Here is a 27,487-nt window from a genome sequence, read left to right on the forward strand (position 1 = left end):
AATCTAATCGAGCTACACCGCGTCTCACAAATAGACATCGTTGTCATTCTTTAAGTTTTTATATGCCTAGTGAGTAAGTAAAGATATTAATAATTTATCACGTGCTGCGGTGTGACGGAAAATATCGAGAGAAAACCAGAATACTGTTAAAAGTCATTGGCAGGATATATGCTTCCGCTAACAGTAGCCATTACCTTGCAGGCTGAATCAGTGTAGACTGAACACGAACATGCTCCACAATATATTATACTAGCCTAAACTGCTTCGTTGGTGTAGGTTGGTATGGTTAGGATGTTTTTTACAAGAAAAACTAATTATTTTACAGCACCGACAGAATTTCCTGCTGTTTTTTTACAAGATACTGTGGTAAGAGTGCTCATATAGTGTCGCCTTGTGGTTCACACTGCGGTTACCTTTTTGGAGGGACCAACTTTGATCCTCGAGCTTTTGTTCAACTTTGCTCCAACCTAGATAGACCAAATCATCGCTTTCCATCAGGCATGAGCCGCCAGCCAAACTAATGTTTGAAAAAATGTTCAACTAGGTAGATTCCCCGGCCCATTCAGGCAATATTAGTATTGGATTTTCTGTTAAGAAAGTTTTGCATATATGCTCTAAGTCAGGAAATTGGCTTTTATCAATTGGTTTTCCTACCATACTCCCTTACAGGTCAATAACTCGCTACATCTTAGATTGCATCATCACTTACCACCAGGTAAGATTGCAGCCAAGGGCTAACTTGTAGTGAAATAATTATTTAAAAAAAAATTATACTGTCCCAATTATAACTGTCGTAGCAATTCTCGCCAAAAACTCGCCATTGAGTCAAAGCTCAAACTCCATCACATGAGATAATCATATGAGAAAGGAGGCCTGCCTAAGAGTAATATTGATGAGCTCAGAATGAAGATGGAATATCATTTTAAATCTCGATGTTAACACTTCCCACTGGCTTTTAAACTTTACAATAATAATAAGTCATCAAATAACCCGATGAGATGTTTTCATCACATTATAAACGTACATTTGTTAGGTACTTCTTTACTTTTTGCACACGTTTTTACACTGCAAAACCATTAAAAATAATTAGTTAATCATACTATTTTTTTACGCATAAGTAAAAACGAATCATATTAAATACTTGGCTGCTTAGCTCATTATTCGGACACTTACAAAAACAGTTTGTTGTTCGGTACAATGGCATGAGGTACAAACCTTTTTAAAATATATGGGAAACTGTTTCAGAAATGTTATTAAGAAATGGAAAAAAAACGTTATTAATTTGTAGTTTGGTACAATGTCATGAGGTACCAACCTTTTTTAAGGATATAAGTAACTGAATCAGAAATGTAATTAAAAAAAAAAAACGGTCATAAATTTGTTGTTTGGTACAATGGCATGAGGTACCAACCTTTTTAAAAGATTTTCAACTGAATCAGAAATGTAATATGTACTGTACTACTCATAGTTGGATAGGAGTCAAAACCTTTATTGGAGCAGCGTTGTTTCCTGAGGGTTTTGATTCCTCTTATATATGTGAGAGAAGTGAGATATCAATTAGGTTTATGATGAAAATTCAACCACATCGAGTTAATACCATTCGATGCCTTACTAACGAAGAATAAGCACCAAGCTGATAGGGTTGCTCGCTCGCTCGATATTTCGATTTGTTCTCAATGTGATATCGACTGAAAGTACATTAGGAATCAATGTTATCCAAAGAAGTCTAACTGTTATAACTAAAATTTAACCAAAATATAATAAACAATATATATAAAAATGAATATTATGTAATCTTCCCTTACATAATTTCCTAGCTATTTTCAAAAGCCGTGTTAGACATCACTATTTGTCATTATAATTTTGTTGTTCGTATATGTGTACTTATGTATCTATAGTAAATATATATAAATATTTGTTATTGTATATATATATATATATTTATTTATATCTTATTTTATTTATCTCTTTTAATAATTTATTATATTAGTTATTAGTAGTATGTACTTAAGTGTGTAAATTTATGTATTGTTTATTTTAATTGCGATTTCCCCTCTCTCATGTTTTGTTGTGTAGAGAGGTAGGGCAGAGATCACTTTTAGTGATAAGGTCGCCTTTTGCTTTTAATTTTTTGTTTATTTATATTTGTAATTTCTCCTTTATTACGCAATAAAGATGTTTAAATAAATAAATAAAAATAATTTACAATTATAATATAGATCTAATGAAAACAGCTTTTATAGTTAACAGAAGTTCTCCGACTTATCTGCTATTGTAATATGTGAAAATATAGTGTAGAAGCAGACGTTATTTTACTGAACTCTATGGTATGCAATGAATATTAAAACTTAATTTGCATATGTGGAAAAAAAAAATTAAAGCTTAATTTGCACACGTAAAGAATGTTCATTTTCATAAATTTTCATTTTCATTTTCACTCTTAATATATATTTTCACATGAACGGGAAAGAGATATCAAAAAAAAACATTCAAAGCAAACAGAACCAATTCATCGACTCATGCTAATTGCGTATTGCATAAAACATGTTTCCAGACAAAGATATTATTCATTTTAAACAAGTGTTAAAACCAATATATTTGGAGCAAGGTCCTGAATTGCAAAAGCACATGAGAACCATCGGAATGCTCAATACAAGTCGACAATTGAATTAAAGGTATCTAGTTAGAGAAGAGTTGAGTGTTAAAAAAATACTTTTTAAGGCGAATAGTAACAATAATTAATGTCAAAAGCGAGGCGCTATAAGTTTGTATGTCTGCCTTATACTCATATATTTTACCATAGGGCTCAAACAATTTTATTTGTACAGACGGTTAAAATGCATTGCAATCCAAGCGATAATTCACTGCCTACCCCATATGCCCCGTATTTTTACTACTGGGATTTAAGAAGGGCCAATCTATTTTATATCAACAGCCTTCTTAAGCATACCCTGATCGAATATGCTCTGTGCACACAACTGAGTTAATTTATTACTTATTTATTTATTTATTTATTGAATCGTGTAAAATGCTAGTTTAGTGAGCCCTCACCTTAAAGCTTATTAGTTTTTGCTATGGAGGTAGAGGTAAGGAGAGTCATCTTATATGGGAGAAAAGTTGAAAAAGTGTCCAGTGTATGCGCTAAATAACAGTTCAAAAATCCTCCACAATGGCGCTGGTGGATGCACAGGGTATGGTATGAATGTAGCAATCGTAGATGAATTGAAGTATGCCGAGTTAAAAAATTTAATGTCATTATCGACTAAAGTAGTTAATTATTGAGAATTTCAACAACTTACGTTGTACAAAATATTGTGGTAAATATAACCTAACCTTACTTCCTTGTATCTCCATACTTCCTTGTTTATTTTTCAAGCCTACTCTAACAATATTTATATTTGGCGCTTCTTTTAAGAGTTACCCTGATGCAAATGTGGCGCCATCCTAATTTAATACATTTTGACGACACTTTTTCATATTCACAGATGACTCTCCTTACCTCTACCCTCCATAGTTTTTGCGGCTCAATAAAAACCTAACGGACGCGGTAAATAGCGTACAAATACTTCGAAGATACTTTATAAGGCGTGTACGTGTACTGGTGTACAATTTTTTTAACTTTTCGCTATGTGTCCATACATCATTCTAAGTCATATTTAATTCGTTTTATTTCTATCTCGTGACATTTATCTTTATCTTCTCTATGGTATTACCTATACCTTTAATGGTCCGGATTGAAAAAAAACTAACTAAAATTAACTACTTAGGTGGTTGGATTTGTGTATGTATCAGTCATAGTATTAACTCGAAGTATGACCTGACTGCAATTACACCCGCTGTTAAACAATGATGCAGTTTGAGATGGTAACGGGCTAACCTGTTAGGGGGTATGACAGTTGTATCAAATCCATACCCCTAATCGGTTTATACGCAACATCATACAGGAAAGCTAAATCGCTTAGCGGCACGTGGTTGTCAGTAGGATGATAACTAGCCACAGCCGAAGCCTCCAACCAGGCATAATATCTGTGATAGTTGGAAACTTTTTCGCTATACGGAAATTTTATAGCGTCACTTTGTAGCGGCATATTACGTTAAGCATCCTGAGCTTAAACTTACCTCATAAGGTCGGGTGTTTAGTTTAGAGATTAACCCGCGACACTGATGCAATGTACACTGCCGGAACATCAACTAGATCATCACACAATCCATAACTGTATTTCTATGTTCACTTTACGATCTACTTTACTTTACCCGGCTCTTCTTAGACCAAGGCGCATTTGGAACCCTCGTAGCTTTAGGTTTAAGTTGGCGAATGAAGTTATCACCATCCCTTACAGTTATGTAAACATATATGTATGAACGCTTCATAAGTTCCTGTGATAGACCTACATGAATAAAGACATTTTGAATTTTGATCCAGCATTATAATTAAATTGTAAATAAAATAATTTTTTATCTAAGCCGAAGTTCAACTAAAGTTCTTTTTTAAAGGTTATACTCGATAGTTAGACTCAAACGTTAACGCACATTGTAACCTACATCGGGGAATTAGGACAAATAACTACATCCCAAAACCTCGAACCAGTTATTGAAACCAGCACATATCGGCGGCGTGAAGTATTTGAAGAATCTCGCGCCGGCCGCTCCGACGCCTTAAAGTCCGTAAGGAAAAAAACAAATCCGTTTTCAAATCCTCTTTGTCTATAATATCATATCGTAAATCTGGAAACGTCGCGGAGTCATTTAAATAGATGTCGCCAACACTCAATTTAAATTAAATTTAAATGATCCTAATAAAAAAATAATGTAGATTGAAAACAATAACATAGATTTTATATCGAAATCAAATGTTTTCGTACACGGATGGCGCCAAAAAGTGCGACACTGCATCTTTTATTCTTATGGAAAAGACATGATTTAATTTTTATCTTCATTTGAACGGAGACGACCTTCTCGATGTCTATTTTTAAATGATTAGTTTAATCTGTTCTTAAATTATGCACATATATTATTTAATCGACATTATATAATCTACGGCTACAATGATAAATATACTTTTAGCTAATAAAAAAAATTGCAATCAAAAAAAATACTATCAATTATTTGCCACCGTTTTCCTATCAGGTAGTCAAAATACTTCAGAGATCGATGTCACGAAATTGAGATAAAATTAATCACTCTGTCCGTTTATTGTAATTGTAGGTATCGTCGGTCGAGTAATAGGCAGGTACGAAAACGGATAAAGACATCCTGGGTTCAAATGCTGACTCGAATCAAAAATAGTTCGGTTGTTGGCGCTGCTTTACCCCCTCCTAGAATCATCAGTAAGACCCGAAGCACTATGGGAGACTCATCTAAATATTCTTCTACAATAGGAAAGGAAGTTTGCGTCTAGCAATTTAGTATGATTTGTAATATTAATTAACACAATTAGTTTACACTTTGGAATCTTACTTAAATATCCACCTTTTAAATACTGCACGAATTAATGGGTACCATGAGTCAGATATTACAGGATACAGAGGTAATAAGTATGTAGACCCTCTTTGCTTCAAATTGGCTTTATATTAGATACCACGATGTATTTTTTAGTCAAAACGTAACTAACTTTACATAAGTTCGAAGTTCGTCGGAGGAACGACGATAAATCGTAGAAGATGCTTCAATTACTTAATTTATTTTAATATCAGACTTAAAAAAAAAGCAGCCAAAAAGTTAACCAACTAAATCTTTCATTTAAACCATTTTGACGGCCTAGTGTCACTCGTTTTACTGTCAGAAATCGTGTACCTTCTGATTTTATTCTAGAAACGTTCTGCTTTGGCAGCTTTAATAAAATATGAATGAGATCGATTTTACTCAGATGTACAAGTATTTGGAATTTTGTAAAACGACTTCTCGACTGCGAGTGAGCAAATCTAGTACTAAGGGTAATAACTACCGGTGAGATAGCAGTAGAGTAAAGTGCTTACATTTTGTCGAATAAAAAAGTCAAATTGCATAACTCAAGCCGCAGGCGAGCAGATGCCACGCATTGAGCGGCGCCTGCGCACGATTCCGTGATCCTTACCGCGAAGCGAAGCACCTTTATTGGACACCTTGATTTTCATAGCGATTAAATTATTTAAATACCTCCACGTTTCCATTTATAGGTCCTTAGATTCTGGTTCTTACATATTTCAATGGTGCCTTTGCTTACATTACTTTTAAAGTAAATAAGTTACATAATTAAATGAAACGAACGGTAACATAAATGCCAATCTGCTGCCCCAAGTAGAAATAAATGTATAGAGTAAAATGTATGTAAATTATCACATTGCGGAATCGGGTGAATTCATTGTATTACTTTTTGGGGTGCCTGTGAATGTTAGCAGTCATTCAGATCATCCTATATATCATCATATCAACCCATCACCGGTCTTAACTATTTATTTATTCATTAATAAGTTTTTATGACAATACACACATCCCCATCTAGCCCCAAAGAAAGCGTAATTTGTTTTATGGATACTAAGATGACTTGTTGATGATTGATTGATGTTCTTAACTATTTGTTACCTCGTTATCAAATTTTACCGAGAATTGTCTGAATCCACGTAAATACTTTGGTTCAACTAAAAACGGAGTTAAATCCTATTTTGATAAGATGCACTAAAACCCATCCATTTAAGTAAAACTCCATTTTTTTAATTTATAGTTCCATACGCTTGTTCTGTATGAACTGGAAAATGAGAAACTGTAAAATTTCGGCAAAACAGACAACTAACTAAGTTTTTTTAACTTGTTCTTATCACGAGATGCTCGAAATTTTCGTGATACTTTTAAGTTTAACGGCATGGTAACAACAAGGCCATAAATGGTAAGGTCGAGTTACGAAATGGGCAGGCGGAACAACCGAGCGTCGCGATGTCGCGGAATGCGGTGGGCTTTTCGGCGGATTTTTGTTTTGGGAATTGTACCCACTTGAACTTTATAATTAGTTATATTCAATCTATAGCCTACAACAGTCCACTGCTGGACTAAAACTGTCTCCCAACGGAAGGGTTTGCCCACACAGAATAAGAAACGTACAGAAACCGTGTACACGACCAGTGGCGTGCACTTCGTACATTTACACAAAAGCACTGCGTACCCTAAAATATATAACTGGTATAATAGGAGGATTTTTGTTATTTTTGTCAATCTTCTCATTGTATGCATACCCCGGTCAGAAGCCCGTGCACGCCACTGTACACGACTTATATTAAAGCATCAAAAACCACTGCACTTTAGAACGGTTTCTCGAAGAAACGGTTAGTAACTTCATACCATTGAGCAGTTGACGTTGGTAATTATTTTATCTGTAATGTTCTAAGCGTTCACCATAAAATGGGAAAATGGGAAGAAATAATTGAGCTAGCTACATTCCACGAGTGTAAAGTGAGACGTGCGCGGGGCGTTTTCACTGTTCTTGGACAAAATGCACTGCATACAATAATGGCAGAATGAGGATTCGATATGTTCTTAATCCAGTATTTGCCAATTAAATTAATCATCTGGCTGGGCAGACGGTTTGCTGCTTGCAGTAGATGGATAGAAGCACGAAGGGCGCTACTGCCCTTTCTTTGTTATATTTTCTTAGTCGTACGACGCCTGCGGGCAGAGGCGGGGCGGCGACAACTGTACTCTGGTATCCCATCAACACAGGGCACTGCTATTATTAATTTCATTGTATTTAGTAGGGCCAAAAACCTCTGAAAATAGCGGTGATTGCTACAGCTTTCCTTTCGGACTCGGAGGAACCGAGATCTTTCCCCGGCACGTACCTCAATATTTTTGGATATAAATGCGTTTTGATAAATTAAATATGACTTTAGCGGTGGAGGAGAACATCGGAAGGAAACCTGCACGCCGGAGAGTTTTCAATTATGTTCTCTATGAAGTCCACCAATTCGCACACTGGACCAGCGTGACTACGGCTCAAACCGTTTGCATTTTGAGAGGAAACCCGTGCAATTTACTGCCGGTAATGGGTCGATAATGATTTATCAGGAATTAACAAATGAAGTAGAAATAAATAACTCGGGCGGTACAGCCTTACGCTTTAATACGATAGATAGATAGATAGATAAAGTCTTTGTTGCACAAATTAAAAGCGAAAACAAGAAATATCAAAACAATAAAAATATATATATATATAAGACGCGCAAAGGCGGTCTTATCGCTTTAAGCGATCTACAACATCGCGACAACCCTTTATGGTAGAGAAAACGGAATAGTGCAAACAGTGATACAATTAAGTTATAATATATAGATACATATGCTATAGAACAGCCATAAAAATCACATCCAAAAAACGCTCACAATGCAAGTTTCGTTCCTTTTGTGAGGCTTTGCTAATCACTTAAGCGTGCAAGTTTCAACAGGCGGGTAAAAAAACAGGATAAATTTTCCTTGTGAACTCGTTTTGTTAGAAAAAATTAGAATACCTATCAATAACAAACGAACAATCTAGATTGTTCAATAGCGAATAATATAAATATTTGCGCAGTTCCGAAACGCCGCACCTAATATAGAGATCGGAATTTATTGGTCCAAGTAATTTTTTGCAATATATGAGAATACTCAAAATTGCTAAAAAAAAAAAAAAAAAAAAAAGCGACTATTAAATTTAGATTGTCCAATATAGAGCTACTTTCGTTTACTTTGAAATTAATTTTAAATTTAGTCATGAGAGAAACCTAATTGTGAACTTATTTAAACAAAAACTAACTATTTTGTGTAAATAAGTTCACAATTATACCTGTAATAAATAGGTAAAACGTCTCAAGCGAACTTTAAAAAAAACCTACAGAAACTTTTCAACTATCTCTGGTAGGTAGATAACTAGATAAGCGTTTAAACCTCTCCAATTTGAATATAAAAAATAGACTAATTAAGTGCGATTAAAATAATAACTGTGCATTTAAATTGAAATGTTGGAAAAGCATAGGAAAATGACAAGTCACGTACGAGTTTGAAAACCCAAAATAATTATATTCGAAATAAGGCACAAAATAAAACACGAATCTCCTTAAATGCGTACATACAAAAATATGTGATGACCGATGACATCATAGTATGTATAGGTAATTATAATAGACATTCATAATATGAAACTAAGTGGAAAATATTAAATACCAATCTATCTACATTCCTAGTAAATAACAATTATAGTTATTCTAAAAACAAAATGCAAAAGATCCGGGATGCCTCGATGTTGGCATGATTAAATACCACTCGGTGGAAAAAATATAAGAAAAATAAAGATTTTGATGTTATGCAAATCGGCCATGCCGCGACCTTCCGAGGACGCCACGAAGTCGATGACACTGGTCCGGTTTAGGCTTCTCGCATACACCAACGGTTTGAGATATTTCAGGCTTCTATTTAAGTTGCTTGGTCTGACAGTAAATAAATAATTGGTTTCGGCAGAATAACAGCGCTCAGGTTTTCATTTTAAAATTCCCGGTCCCTCACTACCACTACTTAAAGCAGATTTCTTTTAATATTGTTGAAGCTTTTTTTTTTCAGAACTTTAATCCCTATTTTGGGAACGTCAAGGTGTGCCATATTAAATCGTGATTTTCAAGTAATAATGCTTTAAATATTAAGCCGAGCTTCAAACCTTTGCTATGTATTTCAGGTTGAAAATTTATAATGCCTTGATAGCACCCAATTATTAATCTGAATAGCTTAGCATGTAACCTACACTGGCAATGCCGAGTAGTACCACCGAAATATAGTATCATGTAGCTGACAACTGGCCATAGGAACGCCTCAACTAAACGAAATAGACCTTGTCCGGATTCATCGTTGAGCTTTTGAAGTTATGTTTTCTATAAAGGGAAAACTAAAAACTTTGATACAATAGTAAGCCATAAACACTACATCTGTTAATTATTTAGACGCCTGAGAAAGCGTTTAATGAGACAATATAACAACAAAGACAAATTTACTTATTAAATGCGTTAAATAAACCGTAACGAAAATGAATGAAACCAAATCACATAAATATCTACTTTCGCAAATATAAAAACCGGATACACATAAATTTCTAACGCATGACCGTAATGTTGTCATCTTCACACCAATTACAAAATATTACTCAATCTTGCTTAGAGCGCAAAAGTCAATAAAATAATGTTAGGTAGACAAATGAGGTACGGTACGGACAGAAACACAAACACCTGTTCTAACAAAATGAAACTAACAAAAAAAATACAAGTATTAAGTTAACAAATTTAAAAATGTTAGTTATTAAAAAAATATTTAAAAATAAGTTAACAAATTTAAAAATGTTAGTTATTAAAAAAATATTTAAAAAAAAACACCTTACGCTAAGTTACTCGTTCCAAGTCACAGTCAAACAACATTTTTATAATTCTGGTGTGCAAATGAAAGCAGACCCAGCAACCAGTAGTCCTGTCATCGGGAAATTCATCAAGAGTATTAAGAGTAAAAATAAACCTTTTTTCAATCCTTTCACAAAGGATTTATTTAGGTAAGTATATTCTTTGCGCAGACGATATGACGAATTCTTGATGCCACTAATTTATTTCGGTATGTATTTTTTATATACATTTTTGAAAGAAAATACAATTTTGTAGATTAGCCTTATTTAAAATTAATGCCTCATATTCTTTTGACAAAACTTATGTTAGGTACCGTAACTTTAAGTTATAAAGAAAAAAGTTTTCAGTATTTAGCTATTATTTTTTTGGGTAAAGTTGGATGTGACTGTGAAATGTAGACACATATAGATCAGTATTTAAGTTTTGGATGCTTTGGATTTCGGATTGCGAAAATTTCGTTAAAACGGCTGAACACATGTACAAACAGGATACGTTAAACCCATAAGTTACGTTTTCATATTGTAAAATTTTTCGTCTCCCGATTCATCCGCTTAAAGATGGATTTTCAAAATGTATTTTCTCTATTTCCAATCGTTAGGTGTTTGTACTTAGTCAGACTGACTATGACACAATATTTGTTTTCAATAAATATTTCCGAACTCTACTACAAATCGAGACAGTATACCATCGGGTATACCGAGTGGTAGTGTATGTGTCGCGCGTACGCCTGTGTGCGTGACATGCGCACGCGCCTACGGCGACGTATTTACGCTCGCGCCCCTACCACCGGCGGCACTCATGCGCCGCGCGACCTGCCGACCACACGCGCACCCCACCACCGCCTGTGACCCTGCGACCACGAGCTCAACAAACATTTGGACATTTGTACCCGGCATGTGCCAGTGACTGAGCGTCAGTGATAGTGAACCAAGTGACTTTACCCACATCGTGATATGTGCTGAAGAGTGTACCAGAAGTGATTTTTTTAAGCAATCGCAGCCTCTACCATTAACTTAAATGTAAGCTTGTGTTTTTACCTACAAACTACAATAGTGATCTTATATACAAATAACATAATACATCCTAATAATCTATTTCGATCTCCAGTTTGATATTAAAAAAAGGATCAAGAATCAAAAAAGCGTTCACTCTTGGTGTTTACAAAAAAACGTGTAGTTGTGAGCCCGCTTTTTAACATTCTCAGCAAGTCGTTATAAATAATTTAATCGTGGATTAGTAAAGGTAACGCAGCAAATAGGACTAAAGCAAAACATAACTAAAATTAATATAATTAATATTTCATACAAAATAAATAAGGGTATGAAAGATTTCGCTTTTTCACATCCTCATCATGTCGTAAGAAGTAATCGTGCATGTATTCGGTAACGAGGCAAATAGGGCCGAAGCAAAACAAAAGTCAAATTAAAAAAAGTTAATTTCCGACCCAGATCTCACGGACGAAAACGCCGGAGGCACACTAACAATTAGTATTCTAGTGACTCCAGAATACAATGCACACAGTATTATAGCGAAACAAATATTAAATTTCGAGTTTCACAGAGCCAGCCACAAGACTCAATGACAGGCGTCCAAAGAAACACCTGTGAGAAAATGTAAACAAAAGAGTTCGGAGTGAATTGTTACGTGTCTAGGCAAAATATTCAGTGAACAAATATCAATATCGGAAAATTTAGTTATTTATGCGAACGTGATTTACGTATTAAAGCCTCCGCAGTGGGTTTGGCTTTGAGCGCTGGTTTAAAGCAATGCATAATAGTGATAGCGACCCACACATCACTACTTCGAACGTCGTAACATAATAAACACAGAGATGTTTAGCGAATAAATATATTGGCTTTAAACTGTGCAATTTCGCAATGTACATTCATAATAAGCTCGTAAGAAACGTGTCACAGTACAAAAACAAAATAATGATCATCGCTTAATGGATTCGTGATTATACATGATGGTGGTTTGATTGAAACTTCATAAGCTGTAATAGCCAAAGTAAACATCGAAATTAAGTTAGCACGACATGTGATAATCACATCGGGTATAACCAATGACGGATAACGAAAATATGTACAGAATAAATAATAGTGAAAAAAACCCTGATAATATATTCAGTTCTTTACCAAAACTTGATACATCCGCATAACGGGAGTTGTGACTCTGATTTTACGCGTGAGAAATACTAATTCGTCGTCTCATCAATTTATTACGTGACTATTTATACTTCATTCTGCATCGGCAGGTCGTAATTTGAATGTTACGTCATTAACTTGCATGTAACTGTAAACATAAACACTTATTTTTCTTAACTACAAATCAGATTAGATTTTCAATATTGAATATGCAAACCACACCGTCATCGATAAAAATCTGATGAAAACAGCGCAAATACAAAACAAATTCATATGCGATTAAAAATCGAGTTCAACGTTATCGAAAATTATATCAGGAATTTCCAAGAAACCAATATACAATGAAGTATCGATAAAAGTAAATAGTACTATTCAATCATGAAGTAGTAAACATTGATAAAGATTAAGTACAGGAGATGAAAGTAGCGCAAACCAATGCATGGAGTTGTATCAGCGATGATGACATAAGACCGTAAATAATCAACACACACTGTTTCATACCCGCCTGTACGGACATTGGTAATATCGAGACTGAGATTAGTCAAGGTGTAGCTAAAGGAAGTGTTGCGAAATTACTTTATAGATAAATCGTTATTCGATTCTTTGCGGCAATTCTTAAAAATGTATGAGAAACAACAATTACGAAGGCGGATGTTTGAAACAAACGTGAGATATTTTTGTATTTCCCGGACCGCACAAAACTAGTTAACTGCTTTAATAGTGATATAACCACAACATAGAATGATAGATCATAATCTCAACGGTCAAACTAAATAACACCTTGCCGAGATAAATGAGATTGTTAGCCGTGTTATTATTAAGACCAACTGCCGAGATATACATGAATGCAATTAAGATTATAAATAAAACTATATTTCTTATAACCAACCAGCACACGATATAATATAATACGATGATTTCGATAAGAATTTAATACAATACTGATTCTTATAAATAAGTAATCATATCCGGTCCAAAGATTTCTAAGATGAATTTCGAAATACTTCTTACGCCAATATAATATATTCTATTGAAAAACAAAAGACAATCGCGTCTCTTTATGGAGAAATTCAATGTTACAGTATGCCTACTATTGGAATATTGAAGGCTACCATCAAATGCCATTAGCTGTGAAACCTGTTTTATTGCATACCGTACGGAGCTAAATAAAGGCTGGCATTAAGAAAATTGTGCACTTCTAGGTTATAAGAATGCCGCATTCCCAAGTAAGGTTGCGATGACACAACGAATCACCTGCTTCGAATAACCTTTCAACTATCCACATCAATGCTCTGTCTAGACGTCTCAACGTCAACCTGTGAATCAGATCGAAGTTAAACACGTCATTTCTACGGAAGTTATTAATAACATTCCTTGATTTTATTTTAAACTGGGTGAGATCAACGGAGCTACGAATAAGTTATTTTAAACCACAATCGTCATCCATTGACATGCTGCACTCATCCCTGGAGTGTGTAAATATTAACGCGTCAATTACTTAACAATGTTCCGATCTCGTATCGAAGCATTTCAATACGATGATAGTACAAACTCGAGCTTACGTCACCTCTCGTATACGCGGATAAAAAGCGAATCCGGCTTATGTATCGTGACGAACATAAATATATTTTGGATAATTTTTATTACTTCCTTTTCGAGGTGCAATTACCTTAATTATAAATGGATAACTAAATGTATATCCAAATATTTAAGAAAATTAATAGCCGGCAGCAAAAATATTTACGAAAATAATATATTCAATGCAGTGATGCAAGGCCTGTCCTTTGGGTTAAATAGGCACCGACGCTTGCGTCACCAGACGCATGGACCAGTTTTTGTGACACAATATTAGGACGATTTGGACCGGTGTTTACGGTGCTTGAAAGTTTGTTCAAATATTGGGCTTGCTTCATAAATGATACACTACCAACGTCTCAATCAGATTTTCAGAGAGAACAAATATTGCAAAATTATTATTGGTCTTGTTCATATCAAACAATAGCAAAGTTCCCAGATATTGCGTTCGCAAATCATTACCAGCTAGCCGTTCGAGTTATTTGTCGCGATATTTCATGTATGCACATAAAACGTGCCACCTTGAGAATAATTACTGGCAGTTCGTTACAATCAGATAATGGCACCCCGAATAATTGGACTGTAATTTCAAAATTCGCTTTTTAAAAGAGCTTTCCTAGCACTAGCGAAGGACTCGGGCGCAATCTAAGGTTGCCTATTATCCGCCACGCTCCGAAAACCACCAAAAGGTAGCGCCAAGAGCGGCGGAAAAATTTTGAAACCCATTGCACAAGAGACTCATATTAAACAATATAAAACTAATAGCCGTTATCTGGAACATAATCATCTAATTGGCCGTTTACTCCATAGCGCTTCCCATCTCCATCCGATTGAAACTATCTCGATACGAAACGCGTACTTACGTGGTTGGCTTCCATGCAAAATCTTACCTGCAACAAAAAATAATGAGGTTAATTGGTTATGCAATGTGGTGAATTTGTTTCAATATAAAATTAAAATGTTCATGTGAAGTTGACATGTAAGGTTTTATTTTTTATGATAGGTTTAATAAAATAATTAAAATATGCACGACCTACAATGGTTTTGCGGCGCGGTATGAGCTTTAAATAGCAAGTCCTCAGTTGAATTATGGGATTCGGGTCAATTTGGGAATGTATGATTTCTTGATTTGCACAGATCTGATGCATGCGTAGAGTTTGGTTCGTACTACAAAACTAATTAAGAGTTCCGGTACGATCCAGCATAAAAAACGATTATATGTGTTGATTATATTATATATAATATACATATATATATATGGGTTTAAATAACTGGCATACCACGGTTAGCACGCTTTCTTACTGCATCTTTAATGCATATCACCTGAGCCCTGGTAGTTTTCTGATACTATACAAAGCACACTCGTGACCACAATTTTAGGACAAACAAGATGAGTGCTTGTACGAAGAAGATACAAACACTGCGATTATTGATTAAAGACAAGTAAAAATGAACGGCTCTTAGTTAAGTTATTCAGGAAAAGGAGGAAAAAGAACGACCAAGAACATACCACTATTTGCTAAATATCACGATGAGCTAGAAATGTCAATTTCGCCAATTATTGCTATAGGCGCAATGCGATTTCCAAGGGATAACTTGCCAAGGAATGAAAATAGGAATCTTTTGCGATACTTAAAATAAAGTATGTACATACTACGTGTTATGAGCCCCTAATGAATCTACGCTTTCTTTTCTTTTGTCAGTTCTCGCAACTTTCTTGATTCTTTGTTTCGTAATGCCGCCGGTGGTCACATTTGTTGTTGTTGTGTGTAATCTCCCGTGTAATACTAAGTTGTTTGCTCTCATGTCGTCTGCCAGTAATTGATGTTACGACATCCGCGTAGAAATGAATTTACGTACTTTTCACATAATTTAAACCGCTCGGTAAATTGAAACACCCGGACGTGACTCGTTATAACGTTGGTTTTGCCTTTTCATAATATGTATTCGTTTATTTTTTTTACTATTTGGATAATCACCAACCACCAAATGTGATAATAAAACAAGGTCTACTCTAGAATAGGATTTTTTTCTTCCACTCTTTCCAGGAATACTGTTAATTTCAAAATTAAAATTTCCCAAACTAGTTCAATCGGAAATAAAACCAGGAACTTTCCACTTAAAGGCTGTAAGGTCATCGCAGTTCATATCGTAATGTCATCTAAAAATATTAGGTAGTCTTAATAAGGAAAATGAATTTTGTAAACGCCTCCGTGGTCTACTCTACTTTTATTATCTCTAAAACTCTTAAACTTTACCGCATGTTACGTGTATTAAAATATCTAGTACAACTTTGCGGAAAAAGGGTTTAATAATAGGACTTATAATCATGAATCAGTGTTATGTTAACTAACGGTTTAAAAGTATCTTGTTTTACTGAATATAATGCTTTTTTGAGGAGTCCCAAAGATATCTTATCAGGTCGGTGCAGATTTTACTAAGAATAGGGTAACACCGCCTAAACTCAAAATTACTACTATCAGATATAAATAAGATAATAATGGTTAAAGCCTGCAAACTTACAACAAGTTAACAAATAATATTTAAAAAAACGTGGTAAATTTTTCGCAAGGCGTGGGTGGTCTAAGTTCTTGAAGCTTGTATGATCCTATGCCCAGAGGCCCGTGCCCTGCAGTGTTTATTAATAGTCGAAGATGATGTTAATAAGAAACTGCTCGATACTAGAGTCCTAACGACCAATAAAACCGTAATAATTAAGCTACGAATAATTGATTATGCGGCATGCCGATACGAAATGCTTGCACAATGGCTGGCAACCTTGGGTTTTCAAAGGTAGCGGAGTTATAATAAATCATAAATCCGCCAACAATGGAACGTTTGACAGAGAGTATAGTATAGGCATAGTTCGAAATGCTTCGGTTCGTGGCCCCGAACCGGCGCGTGCTCAGAACTCGAACACAACCGTGTTATAGTCAGTCACGAATCTTTGAACCGAAAAATTGTAGGGTTCCTTACCTAAATACGCATGAAACGCTTCCTTTTCAACCACCAAAATGGGCATCGCACGTATTTTTTTATTTTTATATTTAAAGCATATTTTACACTATAATGTCATAAATGTTAATATTTAATATTTAATATTAAATATATATGTAACATATAACGCAACATTTAAGGAACATAAAAGTATATGCTGTCTGTCTATCTTATTGTCAAAGAAGTCTACTGTGTTGAAGGAATGGGTTACAGATCGTATAATATAAGATTTGTAGACTCGTAATCCTACAAATCTACACTACAAACGAAACATCTTTGAAAAAAATTCTGGAACTGATTCTTATCTGTTTTAAACACATAGCTGATCAAGGTTAAATACTCAATTCATATTTATTTTAATTAATAAATCCACTGACTTCATATTATTCAGAAGTTGATTAAATACATTTCGAGGGCTGTTCAGAATTATATCATAAAATTATATGAAAAATAGAGATTTAGAAAAAATCATAAAAATAATAATATAAAAAACCACCGGTGCCCGAAGTACTACGGCATTATTGGAAATGTGTACGCAATAATACGATATTGCTAAACACGGCAAAAATTATTACGAGTAAATAAAGTAAAACATTGCCTCAACGCCGTTTACGCGTCGGGACAACAAAATTGTACTTAATATCAACTTGTTTCTACAATTCCCACATTATAACACAAGGTCATGCGATAAGAAAAAAACCTTAATTTCAAAATTATCTGCAAATCTTATAGGGGCATTATAAGAGTATGGGGCCATGTAATGTTGTGTTTCTTTTTTTTTGTAAAATCATAGCATTTATCTGTGCACCATAAGGTCAGAACACAAAATTAAGATGAACTATAAGATATAAGAAGTTAGATAGCAGCAAACTTCTCGATAGTAGCGATACCTACCAAAAGACATAAGTACTAGGATAACATGAGTAAAAGAGACCACAATCAAACTTTCTAATAACAAATATTGTTGGTTTGTTAGATGGCGCTGCAGTTAATACAACTAACAACATCGTGGTATCTCCTGTAATTGTTATAAGAGAGCAGCTTATTATCCTTTTATATGTAAATATTTACATACATTTCAGTTTATAAACACATATATATGCTATTAATACGTTGGTTCGAAGAGTCATATGTTGTGATTTTATAAAACAATACTCTTTTTGAATAATACGAAGAAAAAAATATTACCATGGATATTTGAATCAAAGTAAGCATAAACTATAAACAGTCATGTTTAAGGTGCAGTGCAAAACTAACAATCTTAAACTGGTTGTTAAGGAGGCTTTGCCTTGACCAAGCTATGACAGGCATAATTTAAGCCCTGACATTCTTTAAGATTTGTTTTTGTCAATCAATATGCAAGTCATTGAGTAATATGGATAAAGGCCTAGTAAACAAAACAAACAGAAACCTTTTAAAGCAAAAAATAGCCAAACAGATCTTCGGCAATGTACCCTCTACGCACATTTCGCTCCGAAACCGGAGCATCCTCAGGAGATGTCACCGAAGATCTGTTTGGTGTGGAGTATTAAGAATGAAGAAACTATAAATTACACCATAGGTTCAAATTCTCCTACTTTTCGCGGAGTATAGAAAATTAGGCTTAATTTTCATAATATGTATGTCGTAATAAAATAAAGTTCAATCCGCAAAGTAACGCCGGCTTATATCCAATAACACACACAAAAAGCCATCAACAAATTGAAAAAAATCTAAATTAATTACAAATTAACAGTAATCGATAACGACATGTTAACGACAATTAAATTATCACTTGGCGATCTTCTTCTTAAATATCGTATCGTCGTAATTATAGTATGCAACTAGCGTGTAGTTGAGACTGTCTGTAATTTTATTGTATTGTATTTAACGTAAGTAACTTTATAGGGGAATATGGAAGCCAGATATGTATTCCAGATCCTCGGTTTCGTACGTGTCCATACATCAACACCGTTATCCGACCCTCGCTTACTCGAGAGCAGAAAGAGAGTATCACACTCGTATAGTTCTTAAGCACTCTCTTCTAAATATATCTTCAACAGATCGTGATCGGCATTGATCAACATCTCTTCAATACGATTGCTTTCTGCATTGAAGTAAAACCCATTAGGAATAACGAACAAGAAATCGTTTTGAATCAGAATACAACAGTTGGTAATCCGACAGGCAGGCACGCGCTGGAAAATGGACATCATTAAGTTTATAATGCTAGACAACCTTTTCGAACAATAATTTTCTAGCAATAAAAACGGCTTGGCAAACTGCTTAGACAAAGCATGATTTTAACACGAATACTTTGGTATTTTTTAATTTTGCTCATTCGGAAACTCGCCCATAAACTATAATCATGATGATAGCGATTATAACAATTATGTTACTAAAAAACCAGATTTAAATTTATTCAGAGATGACCGATTAGTTAAATCAAAGATGACCATCTGCGTATCGAGACCTATCTAACAAGTCCAAAATCATCTACAAGTTAAATGAATCGAAAATCATAATACGACCTTGGACACCAAGTATAGTTTTGTCATCGCATTCATACTTTGCAATATTAAACACGACGGAACTATTAATTTCGCTCTACATTCTCAAATATTTAAATCTTTTCGCAAGGTTCCTTGTGAAAAAGAATAGCAATATTATTATGCTTGCCAATTTAACTAGGTTTAGAGTTTTATAAGAGTTAGTTTAATTGTGGCAGATATTGCTACTAAGTTATAAGACCTCCTTTTATATACTACTATTATCTTTGTATTTCTATTCTTCTTTTGTTTCCCTAGCTTCTTAGCATGTATAAAAGAATTAGCACTTTTTTTATAACGGGTTTTCATTCAAAACTCACTTGCAAGATTTAGCCAAACCATACCACACATGCAAGTGAAGATAAATAAATTCTTGAATTCCAATAAATGTTACGGAACATTACTCCGTGGATTATCTCGCATTGACTGAATCCCAATAATAATTGATTTGCTACGGTTACGAAAGACACAGATTACACTGATGATATAATTGTGACACGTGCTCCAACAAATTCTTTTGTTAAGTTACCAAAGTAATTTATATTAACATGGAGCTTTTAGATAAATGCTTTTTAACTTATTAGCATTAGTCATGATAATACTCTATCAAATGATCTGCACTTAAGACAATAAGGAAACATAAATTCTAATGAATGCGAACTTTATAGCTTAATCACATGTACAACTTGTAGTGCTAACTGAATGTACTTACACATAACTTTAAGGACATAGAAATGTCCTAGAAGTTACAAACTAAATGCAGCTAGATATTTCGTAACCAGTGCTATTAACTCATAACAAGAATGGCCGCGAGCAAAGCAATAATGATACAAAAATTCCAAACAACCTATTAAAAGCAATATATATAAATATAGCAGTTTCCGACATACAACGAACAGCCTTTAGTTTACAACAAAAAAATTGCAGTGTCTATCAAATCAAGTTTGGATGTATTATTTATTTTTTCTTCATAAATACAGTCATGCATTTTGGGTATTGCTCCTTTTCTACCAAAATAAAATATCTTAATGAAAGGAACACACAACAGAAACTCGCGGACGATTTCACGGCATCTGCTAGTGCATAGAGTGGTGGATTGGTAGGTACTTTAATATGTGAACACTGTTCCGCAAATTCAAGGAGATCGATATACAATTACAAGTAGTTTTAGCTTTAATACCGACGGCTGGATGTAATTACGTAAATTGCCACTTAAAACGTCTATCCAACGACTCGATACAGAATATCGTTCAGATCCTGTTAGAAACCGTATTGGTAACAAACTGAGTAACTATTATTAGCAATTCTTATCGCTCGGGATAATAAAGCGTACATTGCTACGGTTTGATTTGGATTCACTTTAACAGCGTCGAAACATCTGCAACTGTGTTCAGCGTATCCTGACGGACGGTTTACGAACAAAGACCAATGGAAAGTTGCCGAGTTGACAATGTATGGCACTGAATACAAATCATCAACAATAGATGAGTTTCCCAACACCGCTAGAGAAAACAAAGAAAGTCTGCACGAGATGTGTGTTTGTGGAATTCATGTTCACGATATTGCATCATTATATATTGTAAAAATACAATAAAAATATAATAAATAGAAAATCGATAAAAATAATGACGACAAATAAAAATATTTATTCTCATCCAAAATCCAAAAAGGTATATAAAAAACTCCAGGGTTTTCCAGGGTAATAAAATAAAGTTTAGACCAAGTATTGTTTACTTGGTCTAAATATACTGTGAATCTATTGAAGTTCGAACCCAAGTTAAATTAGAACCAAAAACGATGTGACAATCTTAAGGCTTACTAAATCATTTCACGTTCCGGTGTGACCGCAAAACAAAATCGGGCACCTTGCGAAGCGAGGCCAGGCGTCTGTCTCAGTTTCAAACACCCATGTCGAATAATTACATTGACAGTATTTTTAACGCATACTAAACTTAAATCTGTCCTTAAGGACGTGTTACTTTTGTTGGTAACAATTGAGAGCTTTGCGAAGGTAAACGAGTAACATAAACGAAAGGATGCATTCAAGATGAGTCCCACAAATGTCAAACTTTATAAAACATTCGCTTTGAACTTTATTGTTAACTGACGGAGTATTGATGAAATCATATTTTATATACATATTACCCAAGGAATTAATAGTTTGCATGACATACCGAAAACTCAATCATTGAATCAGTGAAGGTCATCCAAGATACGTAAATATGACTCAGATATCTAAGCAGCCGATACTTAAGTACTCGCTTTGAGTAGAACAAAGTCCAACAATATTCCATTTAATAATTCACGAGACCAATATCTGTAAGAACTAAAATAATCTTTACCAAATTTCATTTCAATCATACCCAAAATTAAGAAAATCATTTAGCTAGAGAAATTAAAAAGCATACTTATTTATTATTACATAAATTGATTTTACAAGGCCATGGAAAACGTTATAATGACTTTAAATATAATGGATTTGGAAACTAATTTGCATCGATAAAAATATTTTGCAATCACAGGTACATGTTATTTGGATTCAATGCAACATTTCGCTGCACTATTATCGACCGGTGCACGTTTATTTTATCGACTATAAAATCAAATCAGGTGGCCACACCTTTCACGGGGCCCTAGGCACGCCGGATAAGGCTACGAAATAATAAATGTTGCATTTTAATGAATCTCGTTTTATACAAAACGAAATGCTACTTGATTCTCGATCACCTTTGAGAGAATTTATTTCGGCAAATAACTAACCGGTACTAACCTAAATGTAAAATTACAAGTCATAGCCAATAAAAGGTTAAAATACAATGATTTGTTATAAAAATGGAAGTTATAAATCTAACGTTCAAATTTATATATGCTTTCCCCTGGCACACCAAACAACCTTCACAACTCTAAAGCAACGAAACGTTACATGCAGAAACAAAAGAATTATTAAGTAACGCAGTCTCGAATTAAAAAACCTACAGTCGATTTTGTCGCAGGCCACGCGGCCTTCCTGCCTTTTGATCATTACTTGCTAATTTCCAAATTAAACGCTTGATTCTCAATGCCAGCTAGATCGGAGGTGGTCACTCTGTACGAATTGATAAAAGGCGGGTGGTAGCGCGCGGCCCGCCAGTACTAAACCACTGTCCGAGCGTTTTATCTCGCGTCCTTTCACTTTAATTCGCGCGCTCATGACCGACAAAGCAGCGTGACCGAATAACAAAGAAATAATCGCTATCTGAGATGAGTTCATTAACTGTGCATGTGATAATATAGAATTGTGTCAACTGTGCAATATAACTAAGAAGTGATGTTTTCTAAACTTTCAGATGGTGAGAGGGGCGACGTCAGTGCTTACGCTAGCGCTGGCATGGGCGTGCATCGTTCGCGCCAGCGTCCTTGTGCCCACCTACGTGCTGCCGCCCGAGTCGTTCGTGCGAGATCAGCGCTCCCTCGCCGCGAAACCCGACTCTGACCCCGCGGAGTCGCAACGGATGATTAGACGTTTAATTGGGGGCCACATGAAAATCAAACCCGAAAAAGACCACGGCAATTATAAAAACTCCATTAATTCAGATGCAAAAACTGAAAGTGGAAAATTTGCAGGAGTGATAGTGCCCGAACTATCGGGCGGCACCGTCGGATGGAATCAAGGAATCTGGGACGACGGCATGCTCATGTCGAGCGCTGGCGAGGGGAAGGACGCCGGAAAAACGAAAGACGTTGACGAAGATAAAAAAACGTTATCCGATCAAGTGGCCGAAGGCAAATACGGACTGATACAGAATGAAATTTTTTCTAAAGCACCTAAACGACCTGGGATTTTGAGTTACGAGCCGAATTCAGAGACAAGATCGAAAGATAATCTTCAAAGTCTAGGGGGACTAAAGAAAGACGAAATATGGCTCGCGGAAGATCATTTGTTAGTTCTCAAAGGAGGCTCATTCCCAGAACGTACAAAAGAAACGGAAAACAGGCCGTGGCCACCGATCGATAACTATGAGGCGCCTAGAAGGCAAGTAAAATTACCACAGAAACCCAAAATACCACCGCCCTTTCCAGTTCGACTCTCCGACGACGGCCCGCTCGTCTTCCTTACGCCTAACGGCAGTATCCCTGCGCCCCTTTACCCACCCTACCCTACAGGAGAAGGCGAAGGCCCTGTACCTCCTCCGTCATTCTTTTTCCCACAGGGAGCGCCCTACCCCTCGGGTGATAATCAGAGAAACTCTACTTCCGGGGGAGCGCCGATGCCAGATCCTCCGTTCCCATTCCTACCCGGGAATGCGAGCGAAGGAGCATACCCATACCCAGGATCCATAAACGGCTCTTTTCCAGAAGGCTTTCCACCGGGCGCGGCATTTCTACCACCACCCAGCAACCAGACCGATCTTTACGACGAAGACGACCCTTCGATCTACTATCCGCCGCCATACAATTTTTCTTATCACACTAACTACCACAGCAACGTACCGGCTGGACCTCTCGTACCTGGGATAATATTACCACCGCCGCCCGATTTCTTTGCACCCCTTGAAGAAAAAACTACAACTGTTAAAACAAGGCCGACGTCTACAACTCATATGAGGTCAAAAGTTACGACTAAACAACCCTCAACCGTGGGTTATAGAGGTAAATACAAAACAAGGCCTACAACAACAGAAGCGTGGACAACTGAAACTCCCACAACAACATCGACGCCACCAGTAGAAGTAGTAACAGCTCCTAAATACAGAAAGCCTCAGCGAATACAGTCAATATCACCAAGAAATCCAGTCAGAGTCCACAATCTTCCGGATGAGATTACCACGAAGCCAAAAACCGAAAAACCAGTGTACAAAACAAGAACAAAATTAACATCAAAACCTATTTCAGTTTCGGTATTTTACGATTATCCAGAAACAGTTTACGATAACAAAAATCCTACAACTACTGAAAAGCCCTACATTGTTTACAAAGTACCACAAAAGGCTAATAACGAATATACCAACGATATAACATCTACATCGGTACCGCTGAGGGCTTATTACTCTAACACTCAAAACGATGAAGTTCCCACAACTAAATTACAACCCGTGTACAACCGTAAACCAAATGAAGACGCGATAGCTTCCTTCTATTTCTTCGATGAACAACCGAAAAGTTCTCCAGCTCCTGACCCATATTTCGATGGCAGAAATTATTATAAAACTGTACCTAGTCAGCGACCTTATGCTCAAAATCAAAATGTGAACACACAATCTGGATTCTCGCCGTCCGTTGATGTTGCTTATGGATCTATTGACCAAGCGGACGCTCTGTTTTTGTGGCCACAAAAACAAGGTCCTAGAACGCTAACACAAGAATATTTCAGTGTACAAAAACCAAAGCAACAGAACGTATACGTGCAACAAATAAAACAGCGCCCTAATGCATTCTACCAACAAATTGCAGATATTCAACAGACGATTGAATTATACACGACAAAGAGGCCAAAGGCGCATTCACACAGACCACACTCGACTAAACCGAAAGCCATAACCTCCCGGCCAGTATATGAATTCAGTTACGACACACAGCACCGCCCGGAGAAACTAACGTTCAGAGCACCTAAATTAGACCCCGAACCATTTAGGCCAATGGTGAGTTACAGTAAACCATTTAATCTAGAGAACGAATTCAATGCTATCACTCCTACAGTTGCATCGGGATATCATCAGCAATACCTTGTCGAGAATGCGCATGTAACAACGGAAAATCCAACATCATCAAGGTATTATCCAAAAACGAAAACAAGAGACGAAGACTACGAAGACTCTGTTTATAACAAGGAGCCAACTCCCAAAACTAATGGGAATTATATTCCAGCCCAGACCGGCAAACCTGCGCATCACACCAACAAACATCCAAATACTACACCTAATCCGATCAGTCATGGCTACTATACCAAACAAGATGAAAAATACATTGATGATATTACAAAGAACTCTTTCGACGTATTTGGTCAAAAGCTTGAGGATGGAACCCATGATGTCAATGGCCTTGCTGTTACACCTCCTCTTGAATCAGTAAAGACGCCGATTAACAATAATATAAATCTGCAGTATGACTACGAGATCGTCGATTCACAGAATCCAAACCCACCATCTCTGCATAAGGACACGAATGTAAACGATCGCCTTCCCCGGCCAACTATCAACCCCTACAGTGAATCTATTTACCAAGGTTCACCCAATTCAGAACTGGTTCAACCACCGAAAGCACCATCACTGTTACACGACACGGTGGTCAACGATAGATTCCCACGACCGGAAATAAACCCTGACAGCGAGTTCATACCGATACCGAACCCTGGTTACAGGACAGCACAACAGTACAGGATACAATCGCAAGCACAAAGGCCTCAGTATACTGGAGAGCAGTATGACCTGAATAGGCCTTCATTGGGCGGGGACACGGCTGTGAATTACAGGAGGCCTCTACCGTCTGTGAATCCTGACGCAGAGTGGATAGGGCCGGTGAACACGGCAGGGGAAGGTCGACCAGGGTCTTTTGTCTCGTACAGACTACCCGGGGAAGGCGCGCACGTTTATTTCCTAACGCCCCAGGCAGCGCAGGCCGCCCGAGAGAGGTACAGAACGCCGGGATACGGACGGTGAAACCAAAGCTCTAGTCTGAACAGTACGCGGTAAGCGACGATACGTGTAAATACAAAGCAAATGTGATGTTAAAGTGTCCTAAGTAGTATTAGAATGAAAAGACTAGCGGGCAGCCCGCATTGCCATAATATTTAAAACGCATTATAAAAATGCAGTGAAGTGCGACTGTTGTTATGAAACCAGCGAACGCTAACAAGTTTTTAGAGGAACTATTTATTAAATTATTATTGTTAAGAGACTGTGGTGCAAGCCTAGATATAAGTAATTTATTCATGTATGTCAGTATTGAACTCATTAGATGTGATACTGTTTGTGGGCATGTATGTGAAAATTGTTGCAAATGGAATGATATGTTTAACTGATTGTTACTTTTAAATTGTATAAACGATGGCAAGCGATTGTGATTTTTTGTATGACATTTATAAACAAAAGATTTGATATAAGAAATAAAATTAAAAATGTTTAATATAACAAGCTGTTGTTTAATTAAAAACCCCTAGTTGAATAAATAAATATAAATTGCATTAAGTTTTTAATTGTTTAAACAAAACACGATTGCGCTTAAATTGCTCGTGAAAACACCTGCATAATATTACACAGAGATTATTAACTAAACTAAACACTTAAAATCATTAGCACTCCATTACCTGTCCTTATGTAACATACAAATTAATGAATTTTTATAATTTAAATAACATTGTATGATCATGTATAATTCATACAAATTAACTGATAAAGAAAAATGCGCAGGCATGTACACTGCAGAAACGCGATATAAAGTTCGTAAAAAAATCAGGTCACCAAACACCAAACAAGTGTACCAAAACTAGATGTTGTTATTATAGACAATTAGAATTTCAAATCTGAATAAGAACCGGTATTACATCCAGTTGTTTTTTTATTCTTTTGTCACCCGTACAAAATTAACTGTAGCAGTTGCATAAAAATACGGAACGGAAGGCGATAAGAAATTTTAAGTAGCAATAACAAAAACTCTTACTCCCCAGTATGAGTTTGCACATCTCGGAAGCATTGCATCCGTGAATCTCGATATTAAAACGAAATGGTAAAGTAAATCTATAAGACCTCGTTTTAAAGTCGGATATTCGGCGTTTTATATCGCAAAAATTTCGCTAGAAGGCTGGCAGTAGATGTATGGAAGACTCGCAATCGAATAAAGACGATAAAACTATAAAAGCTTGTGCTCAAACAAATAAATTTGGTGTTGTTTT

At 35.8% G+C, this 27,487-nt stretch overlaps 2 protein-coding genes across 2 annotated transcripts in view; one reads left to right on the plus strand and one right to left on the minus strand.

Moving 5' to 3' along the window:
- The window catches only part of LOC120625278 (N-alpha-acetyltransferase 15, NatA auxiliary subunit), a 140,858-nt gene that overhangs the window by 101,685 nt on the left and 11,686 nt on the right, over positions 1-27,487 (minus strand). The gene's annotated exons all lie outside the window — the stretch shown is intronic.
- Positions 11,170-26,718, plus strand: LOC120625277. Its single transcript, XM_039892294.1, has 2 exons — positions 11,170-11,395; positions 22,947-26,718. Exon 2 carries the CDS (start codon positions 22,947-22,949, stop codon positions 26,253-26,255), a length of 3,309 nt encoding a protein of 1,102 aa, XP_039748228.1. The 5' UTR covers positions 11,170-11,395; the 3' UTR covers positions 26,256-26,718.

The sequence above is a fragment of the Pararge aegeria genome, chromosome 7 (assembly GCF_905163445.1).
Source record: "Pararge aegeria chromosome 7, ilParAegt1.1, whole genome shotgun sequence".
NCBI classification, from domain to species: domain Eukaryota; kingdom Metazoa; phylum Arthropoda; class Insecta; order Lepidoptera; family Nymphalidae; genus Pararge; species Pararge aegeria.

Coding starts and splice junctions, on each gene's coding strand:
- LOC120625277 (XM_039892294.1), top strand. CDS start 22,947: ATGGTGAGAGGGGCGACGTCAGTGCTTACGCTAGCGCTGGCATGGGCG.